This window comes from Octodon degus, unplaced genomic scaffold (assembly GCF_000260255.1).
Source record: "Octodon degus isolate 3935 unplaced genomic scaffold, OctDeg1.0 scaffold00003, whole genome shotgun sequence".
NCBI lineage: Eukaryota > Metazoa > Chordata > Mammalia > Rodentia > Octodontidae > Octodon > Octodon degus.
In genome coordinates this window covers 26,454,944-26,469,550 of record NW_004524579.1, presented here as the reverse complement: position 1 = coordinate 26,469,550, position 14,607 = coordinate 26,454,944, and the positions used below count along the sequence as shown (strand labels likewise).

Below are 14,607 nucleotides of genomic sequence, written 5' to 3'. Positions count from 1 at the left end.
AAAGAAAGAAAAAGAAAAAAGAAAAAAGAAACTTAACCACAAAAGAAAGAAAAAGGAGACAGAGACTAAATCACAATTTCAATCACAATTTCTCATCTGAATGAGGAGTCCCTAGCTAAGAGTCTCTGGCCAAGACTTTTTCAAAGGCCCAAATTAGTTGTCCAGAACCAAAAATGCTTTTAAGGTGATATTTTGGGGATAAAGTGATTTTTTTGAACTAAATTGGGAAGGATACACACACACACACACACACACACACACAAATAAATGTTGCTCAGTATTTGCCTGTGGTTAACATCACATCAGTGACAATTTCCCAAGGTAGATTTTGAAGTTCTTGACATGAAAAAAACCTGGTGCTTATTCATTTTATTGCTACAATGAAACTTCAGCATAACATATATATGGAAAACTATATATTATATAAAATATAACTTTGTGCATGATATAGGCATTTGAGCCCAAGGCCTTCATACTAAGCTATGTCCTAAGACCTTTTTATTTTTATTTTGAGACAGGGTATTGTTGCAGGCAGCCAAATTGGATAGAAATATTATAGGCAGTTAGACAGGGTCAGGCTCTCAAGGAGACAAGATGGAAGACAAGGTATCTTTATAACTGGGAAGAGACAGACACTCTCATATGGGCTACACCTAAACACCAGATATTTTGGCTCTGGTACTATAACCAGCCTTCAGATTGCTGTTACAGATGAGTGGGTCAAAAATAGGCCAGGTTCAGCTCGGCCAGATAGCTCAGGGACCTAAAGTGCCTGCTAGGCAGAGCATAGGAGCTGGGGTTTGATATCCCTGGCACCACAAGCCCTGCTGGCCCTGCCTCTGGGGTATGCTGAGACGGCAACTGAGACTGGGTGTGCTGGCCCGTGATGCCAGCACTTTGGAGGCTGAAAACAGGAGGATCACTGATATAGGGATGTGGAATTCCCAACCTGTCCTGAATGAGTTCGTGTTCTCTAAAACCGAAGAATGAATTTTAGGAACGAACAGAGGTTGGGGGTAAAACTTTATTGGATAGGAAAGCTTCTATTGGAGAGGGACAGAGGGGGGCCTGAGCGGGTTGTCCAGGAAGCTGTCTCTTTCAGGTTATTTTTATAGGACAAAACCATGCAGGGCTAAGGTAGAGACAAAGGGGTCTTGCTTAGGCGGATACAGGGTGGGACAAAACTATGGTCAACCAATGGGATTACAAGCACCATTGCTCAGGTAAAATTTATTAGGCCTAGGACCAAGTGGGGTAGTGAGTCACGTAGCAAGCGGGCATGAATGTAAATCGGGACCTTATCTGGTGGCCTTCAGTCAATGATTCTTCCTGACTAATGAGCAATCCTGGATGCCAACTTTAGGGAGGTCAGCATTCGTTTGATCTTTAGGTCTGGCTCACACAAGGATCACCTCCCCAGTAAGGTGTCTGGCCTTTGTCATCTCCTTCGAGGGCCTGACCCTATCTAACTACCTACAGTATTTCTATCTAACTCAGGCTGCCTGCAACATCACGAATCCTATCTATATAGTAAGACCCTGTAGACCCTGTACTAAATATATGAAAAAAAAAAAAAAAAAACCCATGTTCTTATGCCTGAGAAGGAATGAATTACCAATCATACACCTCATAGTAGGTTGCTAAGTAGCTGTCTAGGAATGAATAGGAACAGGCAGAAGGTCGAAGCAAGATAAAAGGAGGCTCGCTAACTCCAACTTCCAGCATTTAAAGGGTCACACATTATGACTCTTAAGTGCCTCCCTTGTCTCACTAGTGTCTGTCATCTGCTGACTTGGGTATCAGACCTCCTAGTTTAAACCTGGGTCATCATTAGACTGGTGCTATGTTTATGATTGGAGAGAAGGGAGGTGGCTCACACAACATCCTTGTTTTAGGACTGTGGAAGTGTTGCAGGCAGCCTGAGTTAGATAGAAATATTGTAGGTAGTTAGACAGGGACAGGCCCTCGAAGGGGATGACAAAGACCAGACAGCTTACTGGGGAGATGCTCCTGGTGTGAGCCAGACCTAAAGATCAAACGAATGCTGACCTCCCTAAAGTTGGCATCCAGGATTGCTCATTAGTCGGGAAGAATCATTGACTGAAGGCCACAAGATAAGGTCACCCGCTTGCTATGTGACTCGCTACCCCATTTGGTCCTAGGCCTAATAAATTTTACCTGGGCAATGGTGCTTGTAATCCCATTGGTTGACCATAGTTTTGTCTCAGCCTGTATCTGCCTAAGTGGGACCCCTTTGTCTCTACCTTAGCCCTGCATGGTTTTGTCCTATAAAAATAACCTGAAGGAGACAGCTTCCTGGGCAACCTGCTCAGGACCCCCTTCTGTCCCTCTCCGACAGAAGCTTTCCTTTCCGATAAAGTTTTACCTTCAGCCTCCGTTTGTTCCTAAAATTCATTCTTTGGTTTTAGAGAACAGAAACTCATTCAGGCCAGGTTGGGAATTTCACGTCCCTATATCAGAAGCATGAATAGTCCTTAGGGTGGTGTGGTGAAGAGTAGGGAGTGGTGCATTCAGCTCCCTTGTTTCTAAGTGTACTTTTAGGATACAGCACTTGTAAGCTAGCTTGTTTCAGTCACACCTCTCCAAAGACAAACGCTGATGATGACTTATAGAATAATTTTCTTTTTCATAAAATGAAATCTTATAATCTCATACATAATCTTTATATGTGATTTTTTTACACAGTACTATGTTCAGAATTTGAGTGATTTTTCCATTGTACTGTTTATTATTATAATAAATAGTAAAATTATGCTGAAAAAATACAATAAAATATCTGCAATTTTGCAACAGAATTTAGATGTGATTAAATCCTATGAAGATAGTTTTTTTTTAAAAAATCTAGTATTTGCCCCTGCGCCATGGCGCACACAGAGGTGGACCTGTTGCGCCAGTACCCGCTGCTTCTGCCCCAGAATCTGACAAAAACAGTGTATGAAGGATTCATCTCGGCTCAGGGAAGAGACTTCCACCTTAAAATTTTGTTGCCTGAAGATTTACAACTGAAGAATGCAAGATTATTGTGTAGTTGGCAGCTGAAAAAATACTTAATGGATACCATGAAATACTCCAACAGACTTGTATATGTGGACACTTGCTTCAGTACCATCAAGTTAAAAGCAGAAGGTGCTTCCGGTAGAGAGCATCTAATCACTGTCAAGTTGAATGCAAAGTACCCTGAAGAATCACCTGATTGTTTTGTGGATTTTCCTGTTCCATTTTCTGTTTCCTGGACACCACAGAGCTCCTTAATAAGCATCCATGGTCAGTTTTTGGCAGCATTGGAATAACTGAAGGCATTTTGGGATACCATGGATGAAATTGATGAGAAGACATGGGTACTTGAGCCACAGAAACCTACCCGGAGTGCAACAGCTCACAGAATTGCACTAGGGAATAATGCTTCCATAAACACAGAGGTAGATCCCAGGCATCCTACCATGCTTCCTGAGTGCTGCTTTCTTGGAGCTGACCATGTTGTAAAACCTATGGGATTTAAGCTGAGCAGAAACATGCATTTGTGGGATCCAGAATATAGTCTATTACAAAATTTGAAAGATGTTCTAGAAATTGATTTTCCAGCTCATACTATTCTGGAAAAATCTGATTTTACTGTGGATTGTGGACTTTGTTACACCTATCAACTTGATGGTGCAATTCCTGATCAAGTGTGCAATAATCCCCACTGTGGGCAGCCTTTTCATCACATATGCTTATATGAGTGGTTGAGAGGACTGCTCACTAGTAGACAGAGTTTTAACATCATATTTGGTGAATGTCCATACTGTAGTAAACCAGTTACCTTGAAGATGTCTGGAAGGAAACCCTGAAATGAGTACATAACATTTCTGTGAAGAACTGGAAACTTGAAAAATTATCAGAATTTTATTTGATATTTTCAAAGAAAATATAGAGCAAGACATACCAGTATCAAAAGCAAAAATATGATGAAGCCATAAAAATGTACCTCTTCACTCAGAGTAAACTGGGAAATTGTAGACCAAAATCCTGCAGAAATTTGTAAGTCTGTGACTTCTATACCAGTTGTTGAAGAGCATGTAGACCAGGCTGGAGACTGTGACTTGGTGATCTTGTATGGACTGGTACAATCTCGACAGGATTCATAAAATGAATCTGGGAAGTACACATAGCTAGATTTTTGTGGGAAATTCTTTACTTTATTCACACGTTCTGAAGATTCGTGATATTTTTGTCGTCTTCTTGTGCTTTCCTATGAAAAAAGATACATAGTTTGTTAGACTTGATTACCAAAGGATTTTGTGTTCTATATAAAAATGCTAAATAAAATTTAACAAACAAACAAAAAAAATCTAGTATTTGCCATGCTGTTTATTTAGGAAATCACTTTCTAAAACAGTTAATGATTTTTGTTTTTTACTTACTAGTATTTAGATAGCACTTCGCATGTGTCAGGACAACTCTAAGTGTTCTGCAATCTGTTTAATCTTCTTAGCAATTCTCTTATTATCTCCATGTAATACAAGGAAATATAAGGAAACTGAGGCACGGACAATTCACATAAGCTGTCTCCAGGCAGCTAATAAATGACAGTCCTGGAGGGGGGAGAGGAGATGGGATTTGAAAGTAGTGTCATCTCAAGGGTACTTGAGGGGACAATTTAGCACAGCAAAAAATACATAGGTAGATACTTTATTTTTGTGTTTTGTTTTTTGTATTTTACGGAAGGGTCTACAGGGTGTTCAGGGTCTCACTACTAGATCACACTTGTAGTGATCCACCTGTTTGTAGCCTCCCAAGTACTAGGATGACAGGCGTGTGTGCCACCACCCCCAGTCTCTACTGCCGTCTCAGCTTGCCCCGGAGGCGGTGGGATCAAACCTACGACCCCTTTGTCTGATTGGAGGTGCTTTAATCCGCTGAGCTATTTGGCCGGCCCTCGATAAATACTTTTTTAAATTAAAAAGTTTAAATAAAATTTAAATTTAGAAATAAATAATAAAAAGTGTTGTGTTCGCATCTACTAATATGTGACCTTGCCTTGGAATTACACCCTGTTCTCAACGGACTGATAGTTAAAACGTGTAATTATTTCTGGATATGAAGAAAGAATTTTGAGACAGTGCCTAAGGAGGAATGTAGCTTATAAATCATTTTAAGATATACGGGGGGGAAAAAGATACACGGAACGGAATCCCTTGATTCTCCCCTCTGCCCTTTCCTTAGATCGCGTTTCATCGACTTGAAATCTCGCGAGAGGTCGCGTTCTCATGAACTCTCCCAGAAACCATCGCTCTTCCTCTTCCTGTAAGCGGCCTTAGGTGAGTGTTGTGTTTTCTTGCTCCGTGTGTTTAATCCTCTGGACATCTTCGCCATCCTGGCTTTGTGAGCAGCGATATCAAATCTGCTGGGAGGGGAACTCCTAGAACTTTGATTCATCGCTGGAAGAGGTGTCCCCTTGCACGTAGGGAGGTGCGGGAGCGCCCGATTTACTGCACAGCGATCTGCCAGTTTATGCGGGGTACAGAGGAATAGGATGAGCGGGAATCGGGGGGGGGGGGGGACCGCTCGTCCGCTGGTGTGGGCGCGGAGATCCACTGTCCCGCGATGAGTAGGTAGTGGCGCGTTTGTGGCTTTGGAGCGCAGAGAAGAAATAAAGTTGGATCGAGACTTTGCCCGTTTCGGCGGAGCGCTGCGCGTAGGATCGCCCTCGGTGGTGGGTCGAGGTTGCAGGGAAGCTGCGCGAGTTCGGCTTCTCTGCAGGTCTGGAAGTTGGCCTTGCATTTTGCCGTACTGACGCGTCCTGTTTCACTTAAAAGAGCTGCGATTGGATTGAAATGGTTCCAAGGGGAACGGAGAGGGTGAATGAGGCGCTTGATCGGTGCTGTCCGTGTTGGAAGAACGCTGGCTAAAGTAAAGGACGGCTGCGATGATGACGTTTCTTAGGACACCTTTGGATTTAAAATGAAAACAACTACTCTCTGAGCAGCCCTGGCACCAGTACTATTTTAAATTGCATTGGTTAGTGCAAGTGTATTACCAAATAATACTGTCTTCCAGGTGACCTGTGAAAATGGTTCGCTACTCTCTTGACCCAGAAAACCCCACAAAATGTGAGTACAACATAACTCCTTTTTCTTTTTGGCCGTGAATGTAGAACCCGAAATAAACAAAAACATTTTTATTTTCTAGCATGCAAATCAAGAGGCTCAAATCTTCGCGTTCACTTTAAGGTAGGGAAATTATGACTAAGATCTAAAGTTTTACCAGTATTAGTAGCTTTTGCTTTAATAAAGTAGCTGCGATGATGCCTTTCTTAGGACACCTTTGGATTTACCATGAAAAGGAATAAATTCTGAGCAGCTACCTGTTATGTAGAAATTGATCATCAGGGCATAACAGGCACTTTGATTTAGCACTTGAGAAAGTAAAACTACCAAAAACTGCTTGAAGGCAGTATGCAAGTCAGGGTGGGACCCAACATTATAAATAAAAGATGGTGGAGGGGCCAGGGAGATAGTTTAGTAGAATAAGCACTTGCGCAAGGGCCTGAGTTTAATCCCCAGTTCCACCCACTCCCCAAAAAAGGTGGGATTTTACTTAGCTACAAAGTCATCACAGTTTGCTGTAAAAATCAATGCTTTGACGTGGTTAACCAAAACTTTATTACTTGTTTAGAACACGCGTGAAACTGCCCAGGCCATCAAGGGTATGCATATCCGAAAGGCCACCAAGTATCTCAAGGATGTCACGTTAAAGAAGCAATGTGTACCATTCCGGCGTTACAATGGTGGAGTTGGTAGGTGTGCCCAGGTGAGAATTGTTAGTTGTTGAAGAGAGATTAGGTAAGATCTGCCTTTTATTAGGCACTTTCTGGTTGCAGTGATGACCAACTTAGGACACCTTTGGATTAACCATGAAATAAACCATGTTCTGAGCAACCATGATGGTGGACAAAATAATTTGTCTTGTCTTGTGTGTTGATACAAAACAAGGAAAATGTCTATAATTGCTTCCCTTTATTTTCTTTCAGGCCAAACAGTGGGGCTGGACACAGGGTCGGTGGCCCAAAAAGAGTGCTGAATTTTTGCTGCACATGCTTAAAAATGCAGAGAGTAATGCTGAACTTAAGGTACCCAGATCCATAATAGCTCGGTGTACTTGCAGTTTAGATGATTGTTTCACCCTTATGTCCTTGGTTGTCTTGGTTCTCAGCAAGTAGATCATGTCAAATTTTTTTGCCTAAAATCTTTTTATAAACAAGCCTGGTCTTCTCCCTGCTTGTAGGTATTATTCCTAGTCTGGGGGTGTGTGGTAGAGCATTTGGTCCATAAAGTTTCGGGAACATAAAGTATTTAAACAAATGCCCGTAATTTTGCTGTGTTGCAGACTTTTTTGGTAATACGGTTATCATAGTGATAGCCCTATTTTTTGTTTTCTTTTTTTGGAGAACTGGGGATTGAACTCAGGCCCTTGAGCTTGCCAGGCAAGCGCTTATCCTACCGAGCTATCTCCCCAGCCCCTCTTTTTTTAATATATATATTTAGTATAGTCTTGCTACAGATTGGACTCCTAGTGATCCTCCTGTTTTCATCCTCCCAGGAGCTGGGTGTGGTAGCATACCCAGTGTGATAGCCCTATTAATATGGTTTGTTGCCTATATTTGTAAGGAAAAGAAATGGTAAATTTGAGGTAAGAGTTAACAGTGGTAGTTCATAAGGCACGTTTCTCCATTATCCATTTGCATCTGATAGTCTAGTATCCTGATTCTAGTGTATGTGCTGCCAAAGGGAGCATTAAGAGTATAGTTCAGAGCTAGAATTTCGTTCTAAAGTTTTATGGCTTTACCTTATCTTGTACCTCTTACTCATTGATGACCTTTAGGGTCATTCACTCAACATGCAGAGCCTGGCATGGTGGCATAAAGTTGCAGTTACTGAAGCTGGAGGATTGTGATTTTAAAGCCAGCTTACAGCACAGTGAGACCCTGTCTCAAAAACCCTGGAGCAGTAGTACACACTGGTAATCTTCATCTTGTTCAATTAGGCAACAGCGGCTCAAAATGAAGGGCCAGGAATACAGCTCAGTGCTAAAGTATTTGCTGTGCATGTATAAGGTCCTGAATTAAATCCTCAGTACTGCAACAAAAGAACCCTACCCACTTTGTTTGCTTGTTTTTGAGATAGGGTCTTGGCTGTGTAGGTCAAGCTGTCCCAAGTCCTGAGATTATAGGAGTGTACCACCGTGCCCAGCTTGAAAAAAAGCATTTAGTGCATTCAATTCAGTGATAACTCTGATAACTCGGGTGCTAGTTTCATTAAAGGGCTTGTGGCATGATTGGGAATCTGTATTGCCAGTGGCACAGTTGTGGTGCCAAAAGTTACTGTTCTGCGTGTCCTTTAAGTTTTTTAAACCTGACTTTTATCCTTTTTTTTTTTTTTTTTTTTTCTGATTTATCTTTTTTCCCAGGGTTTAGATGTAGATTCTCTGGTTATTGAACATATCCAGGTGAACAAAGCACCCAAGATGTGCCGCCGTACTTATAGAGCTCATGGCCGGATTAATCCATATATGAGCTCCCCCTGCCATATTGAGATGATCCTTACTGAAAAGGAACAAATTGTTCCCAAACCAGAAGAGGAAGTTGCACAGAAGAAAAAGGTAAGCAACTTAGTACCTCAGTTTTGTTTGTATATAATACTAGAAATACTTGGTTGCTGTGATGACTTATCTTAGGACACCTTTGGAATCACCATGAAAGGAAGCTGTTCTGAGCAACCTTTTTATTTTTATTTTAACTTTAGTGACCCTAGTTTGTTTATTGAGTAATAATATGTTTGATAACAATTAGCTATGTATCACTTTTAAAGTGCTAATAAGCATATTTTTAGCAAATGATCATGTTCAGTTCGTTAAGCCAAGAAAGCACCTGAGAATGATTCTGTAGTTTTTACAATCAACTTCTATTAATGTTCTCACTTAAGTATCCTCTCCTTGCTCTTGGGCCGTTAGTCTTCTGCAAAGGTTGAAACCCTCCCAGTACTTACTGTGGGTTTCTCCTAAAAACTTAATGTTTGTTTTTTTTTTCTTTCCTCAGATATCCCAGAAGAAACTGAAGAAACAAAAACTTATGGCACGGGAATAAATTAAGCATAAAATAAATGCAAATAAAATTAATGTTGTCTGTTAACATTTCATTTTTGTATTTTTAGGGAAGGGCTTACAGGGTGTTCAGGGTCTCACTACTAGATCAGACTCCTAGTGATCTGCCTGTTTACAGGTGAGCGTGCTAGCATGCCCAGTCTCAGGCGCTTTAATCCGCTGAGCTGTTTGGCTAGCCCTTGTAAACATTTTAGGTGTCCTTATCAGATGGATTAACTGGGCTTAATTTGACTAAAACATAGTTTGTTGTGAGTTTTTTTACTTTTTGAGATGGGATATTGACTAGTCGGTGGTGGCAAACCTTCTAGAGCTTTCAGTGATGTAAACAAACCCAGTGCAGCACACATGCCATGTGTTCACAACTGATAGGCTGACTAAACAGGAAATGGAATAGGGAAATTCCTGAAAACATTCTGGCTTAGTATCTTTACCAAAATTTAGAGCACAGTTCACTCATTTAAATGCAGTGGACTGGTATGGTGATGTGAACCTGTAATCCATTGGGAGAGCTGAAACAGGACTTCTGAGTTTGTGGCTAGCCTGGACTGTTTAGTGAAACCCTGTATCAAAAACAGGCTTGAGTAGTTAAATGTGCACAGGGGATTGAAGCCAGCCAGGGCTATTGTGCCGAGCTGCAAGGTATAAGTCACCTAGACAGATTTGTATTCCTACTGAAACCTGAAGTGCAGAAATTATGTAAATGTGCCTATACTGTGTTTCATGGATGTTCTGTATATATTTTTCAAAAACAATTGAGACTGGGCTGGCGAGATGGCTCAGTGGTCTAAAGCCCCTACTTGGAACAAGCTTGGCAAAGCACAGGGACCGCGGTTCAATCCCCCAGCACCACATGCCAGCCGGCCCCGCCCCCTGGTGGGCTGAGGTGGCCACACACACACACACACACACACACAATAAATGTTTAAAAAATTAAAAAAAAAAACAATTGAGACTGAGGTGAGCTTGGACTCCGCAGGTTTGGGAATGATGCTATCTCCAAAATGCCTGGGTTTGGGGCTGGTGAGATGGCTCAGTGGTCTAAAGTACCTACTTAGAACAAGCTTAGCAAAGCACAGGGACCGCGGTTCAATCCCCCAGCACCACACGCCAGCCAGCCCCGCCCCCTGCTGGGCTGAGCTGGCCACACAAAATTAAAATGCCTGGGTTCGCTATAAAGTTTGAGGTGATGTCAGGTGTTGCAGGAGCTTCATGAAGTTGGCAGTCTTGAGAGCTGCAGATTAGGTACTTGATGCAGGTAACATCCTGGTGGTCAGGCCTTTGAGACAAGGTCTCACTAAAATTTCTGTCGGGCTCGTGTTTGACAACCTGTTGTTAGCCAATAGCATCTAACTTGGTAAGGACCAGCGGTATTAACACTGAAGTCCCTTGATTTAAAAATACTTGTTTTAGCAAACAGCCAAACCACAACTTCGTCTGCAAACATTGTATCCATGTAGGCCGTGAAACCTATCCTGTGGGTGCTGGCCCACTGAAGTGGATCCTTCTCAGTTTACTAGCTCAGTTTTCCTTTGAGGAGCGCAGGTTCTCGCCCTAGGGAACGCGGACTGCTGCCTCCGCCAGCCTTACCTAGGTGTCAACTTTACGACCTGTACGTCCGTCCGTGTGCTGACGTAACGTGCCTTTGTTGGTCCCTCGAAGGTGACTATTGGCTGAGCAGCGCTAGCGTGCTTTGTCGGACCCTGCGAAGATGCCCATTGGCTGCACGCCTCTCGTCCCTCCCACCGGAAGTGCAGCGTTTGCCTCCTGGGCTTCGTGGGTGACTTGAGGTGCAGTTGGAAGGTTCTGTGGGGTCGGGCCGGGTTGGGCTCTATCCTCTTACGTTTCGAGTGGTTCGAAAGGCTCCAGAGCGCCGTGTTCACGCGGTCCCGGGCCGGTGCGCGACTCTTCTGGCCGCCCAGCCTGCCGCAGCCCCCAGCCCGAAACACCGCGCCGGACTGTCACGGTATGCCTTGCTCCCTCGCGTGCCCTGCCTCCCGGCCTCCTCTGCCCGTGGCGCCGGCCGTTCTGCGCCCCGCCGCCCTTGGTGCCTCCATGTACGTTTCCTGTTGTGGTATTTATATTTTTATAAATACCGCCGTGATCCTTGCGGTTGCTCCTGCCTGTGGCTCCGTTTCTCATGGCGCCTTTGACTCGTGTTCCTTCCAAATGGCTTTTTACGTAGTCTTGGGCTAAGTCTAGTGAAAGTGGATGACTCTACAGTGACTTAATCCATTTTGTTTGCTTGGAAAATAGTTAAAATGATTAGTTTCTCCGCTCCCCACCTTCTAGGCTTTTCTAACCCGTTGTCAGTGTGTAAAATAAAACGTTGAAACATTTATGAGGATGAGATAAATGCAAATAACTTCTTTTGAACAAAGCTAAAGTTTTATGAAAACCATGATTGTGGTTTGACTATTTGCATTTGTTTTTACTAACTTATTTACATGTGGGGAAACTTATTTAAGACATCAACTACAAAGATAAAAAATGAATTATAAGAGACAGAGTCTATGGGGCCGGGGAGATGGCTCAGTAGGATAAGCGCTTGACTGGCAAACGCAAGGATCTGAGTTCAATCCCCGGTTCCGCAAAAAAAGAAAAAAAAAAAAAAAAAAAAAAAAAGAGAGAGAGAGAGTCTCGCCATGGAGTTAAGGCTGGCTGTGAACTCACTTTGTAGCCGCCAGCTGGACTCGAACTCACAGCGATTCTACTCCTTAGCCTCTTGAGTGCTGGGAATACAGGTATGTGCCACCATGCCCAGTTTGAAGCTTGTTTTTTAAAGTAGGCCATCCTACTTGTACCTTTCTGGACATTGAAGCTAGGGCTTTGCACATGTTGGACAAGTGCTCTAACACTCAGCTGTGTATCTCCAGCCCTTTTCAGAGTCTTGCTAAATTGCCCCTGCTTGTCTCTATTGGAATCCTTCTAACTCAGTTCCCCAGGTGCTAGGATTTTAGTTGTGTGCACACAGATTTGAGTAAAATTTTCTATTATTCAGCACATCTTAAATTATGTCCTTGTAAGGAAAAGAGGTCTGAGGGTGTAGCTCAGTGGAAGACCACATACCTTGCATGAATATTGACCTAGTTCAAGCTGGGGTGGTGGGAGGGCGGGGAGGGAAAAGAGAAAACAAAGTGTATCAAAGGAGAGTTGTTGCCTGGGAAAAGCCAGATGATTTTTATCCTAGGAATCTTACAAAGTAGTATCTTGGTAAGTTTCCTATTACAGAATTTGTCTTTAGTGTTGAAAGATTTGGCAAATTGATAGTCAGATCCTGAAGCCTAGAAATTGGGAGTTTATTTATCCTAAGTGTTCTGTATATCTAAAAGGAACGTAAGTCATAGTGTGTTGTACCTCCCTTTTTTCCCTCCCTCCCTTCTTTCTGTCTTTCTCTCCTCTCTTTGAGACTGCATTTCACTGTTCAGGCTGGCCTTGAGTTCCCTTTGTAGCCCAGGCTGATCTCAAACTCCCCAAGATCCTTCCTCAGCCTCCTGAGTGCTGGGATTACACCTGTGAGCCACCATGCCCCACTATACCTCCCACTTCTTTATCTGAGAGTACTCAGTCTCCCTATTTGTGTGTGTGTGGGGGGGGGTGTTAATTAGTTGGTGTTTGTAAGCTAGCAGCTACTATCTGTTTTCTCTTTATTGTCAGATTTATGACGGGGAGCAGTGATTGGATAGGTTTGGACATTGGCATCTCACCATTCGTGTCTACACCTGTTGTTCCTTTACCTTGCTAATAGAATATTCATATATTTTTTAACTGATTGAAATTTTTTCACTGTAACTTTGATACCTTAAGTTAGGTAAAGTCCTTCAATCAGTAGTGTAAGGTGAACTAATTTTTACTTTATCTGTATCAGCAATTTAGGACCTCGAGCCTGTGACAATGGTGTGCATTCCTTGCATAGTCATTCCAATTCTGCTCTGGATCTACAAAAAATTCCTGGAGCCATACATATACCCTCTGATTTCACCTTTTGTTAGTCGTATATGGCCTGGAAAAGCTGTACAAGAATCCAGTGATAAAAATAAAAGCCAAGTAGACTGTAAGGTAAGAATTTCAGATGCCTTGAATAAAGTGAAGGGGTGGTACTTGAGTAACAATTTCAGAAGGACAAATTTTTAGAATATGAAGCTTCAATAATTTGTCAGTAACATTTGGGTTAAGTTTTTCAACTAGACCTCTGGTGAATGAAGTTATCCCTTGCCTTATGACCAAGACAAAAATTTGAGGATGAATATTTAGGTAGTTATTGTCTTTAGCATTGGTAGTTATTGGGTTCAACTTTGTGTTCCACTATGCTTGTTTCATCAACCTACACATTTCTGGAACCAGAATTGTTTCATTCTTGTTTATTTTCTGTTTCTAAAGAGAGTGTAGAGCTGGGGAGATGGCTCAATAGAGTAAGTGCTTCCCTGGCAAGCTCAAGGGTCTGAGTTCAAACCCCAGTTCTGCCCCCCAAAAAAAGACCTTAAAAAATAAAGAGAGTGTCTTTTGGGACCAGGGAAATGGCTCAGTCGCAAGGTCCTGAGTTCAATCCCCAGTACTGCAAAAAAAAAAAAAGAGTCTCTTACAATGAATACTTTTTTTGTAATAATATATTTTTTTGGTAATAATTCTTAAAAATGTTTCATTTCAGGGTGCAGATATAAGCGGATTACCAACAAAAGGACCACCAGAGATCTCTGATAAAAAGAAAGACTAATGCCATTTTCCCACAGGAGCTCAATTGTTTTAAAAATGGACCTGACAATATGAAGCACCTTCTTTGTAATTATCTCTGACCTTTTTCTCTGAGACCAGAATTCAGGGTAGACAGTTTAGATATTCACCTGATACTAATCAGGAAATGTATTTATATTTAAAATACACTTAATTGTATTTAATGACCTCATTCCTAGTTCCTTGTTCATTAAAGTAGCTCATTTCCATTAATGCCATTTTTAACAGTATGAACAAATTGAAGGTTTGTGCAGTAGACACTTGGTTACTAAATCAGTACTTACAATCCTTGAGCCTCTCACCTATTTTCATATGAATTTGACTGCTATTGTACTCTAATTTCTGTGTACTTTTTAAATTTGAGTGCTATAAATTATACCATGAAATGGATGACAGTGATATGAAACATAAAGGTATAATTACTGTCCAACATAGTGAAGCAGTTTGTTCATGAGAATGGTAGTTATTATTTATTGCTCTGGAAAAGATAGGTGAAAATAGGAAACTTACTTGAAAAATGAAGCATCTTCTACACAAATTTCCATTGTATAAATTCTTTGTTGCATTTCTTCCTACAAATGTATTAAACATTCAGTTTATCTAGTGGCTCTTTATCTTTTTAAAGTCATTATTTAAAAGGCAAATTTTCTGGGCCGGGTGATGGCTCAGTGGAATAAGCGCTTCCCTGGCAAGCACAAGACCTGAGTTCAATCCCTG

The 14,607-nt window shown here is 41.9% G+C and overlaps 1 protein-coding gene, 4 non-coding genes and 1 pseudogene across 6 annotated transcripts; all 6 read left to right on the top strand.

The window, feature by feature from the left end:
- The first annotated feature begins 2,878 nt into the window (after window positions 1-2,878).
- LOC101565269 lies at window positions 2,879-3,986 on the top strand (annotated as a pseudogene).
- Window positions 3,987-5,924: 1,938 nt separating this feature from the next.
- On the top strand, window positions 5,925-5,990 carry LOC111816956. Its single transcript, XR_002821261.1, has one exon. It is a non-coding gene; the product is annotated as a small nucleolar RNA SNORD58 (small nucleolar RNA).
- Window positions 5,991-6,299: 309 nt separating this feature from the next.
- Window positions 6,300-6,364, top strand: LOC111816954. The gene has a single exon (XR_002821259.1). It is a non-coding gene; the product is annotated as a small nucleolar RNA SNORD58 (small nucleolar RNA).
- Window positions 6,365-6,877: 513 nt separating this feature from the next.
- LOC111816955 lies at window positions 6,878-6,942 on the top strand. The gene has a single exon (XR_002821260.1). It is a non-coding gene; the product is annotated as a small nucleolar RNA SNORD58 (small nucleolar RNA).
- A 1,772-nt stretch (window positions 6,943-8,714) lies between these two features.
- LOC111816957 lies at window positions 8,715-8,779 on the top strand. Its single transcript, XR_002821262.1, has one exon. It is a non-coding gene; the product is annotated as a small nucleolar RNA SNORD58 (small nucleolar RNA).
- Window positions 8,780-10,898: 2,119 nt separating this feature from the next.
- On the top strand, window positions 10,899-14,496 carry CUNH18orf32 (chromosome unknown C18orf32 homolog). 2 transcript variants are annotated; one of them, XM_004623642.2, is made up of 3 exons: window positions 10,899-11,125; window positions 13,031-13,218; window positions 13,808-14,496. In XM_004623642.2, the coding sequence occupies exons 2-3, from the start codon at window positions 13,054-13,056 to the stop codon at window positions 13,871-13,873; spliced, it is 231 nt and encodes a 76-aa protein (XP_004623699.1). In that variant the 5' UTR covers window positions 10,899-11,125; window positions 13,031-13,053; the 3' UTR covers window positions 13,874-14,496. The 2 variants fall into 2 exon arrangements, with proteins under 2 accessions (XP_004623699.1, XP_023570551.1); XM_023714783.1 differs by having other exon boundaries at window positions 13,028-13,218.
- Window positions 14,497-14,607: the final 111 nt, after the last annotated feature.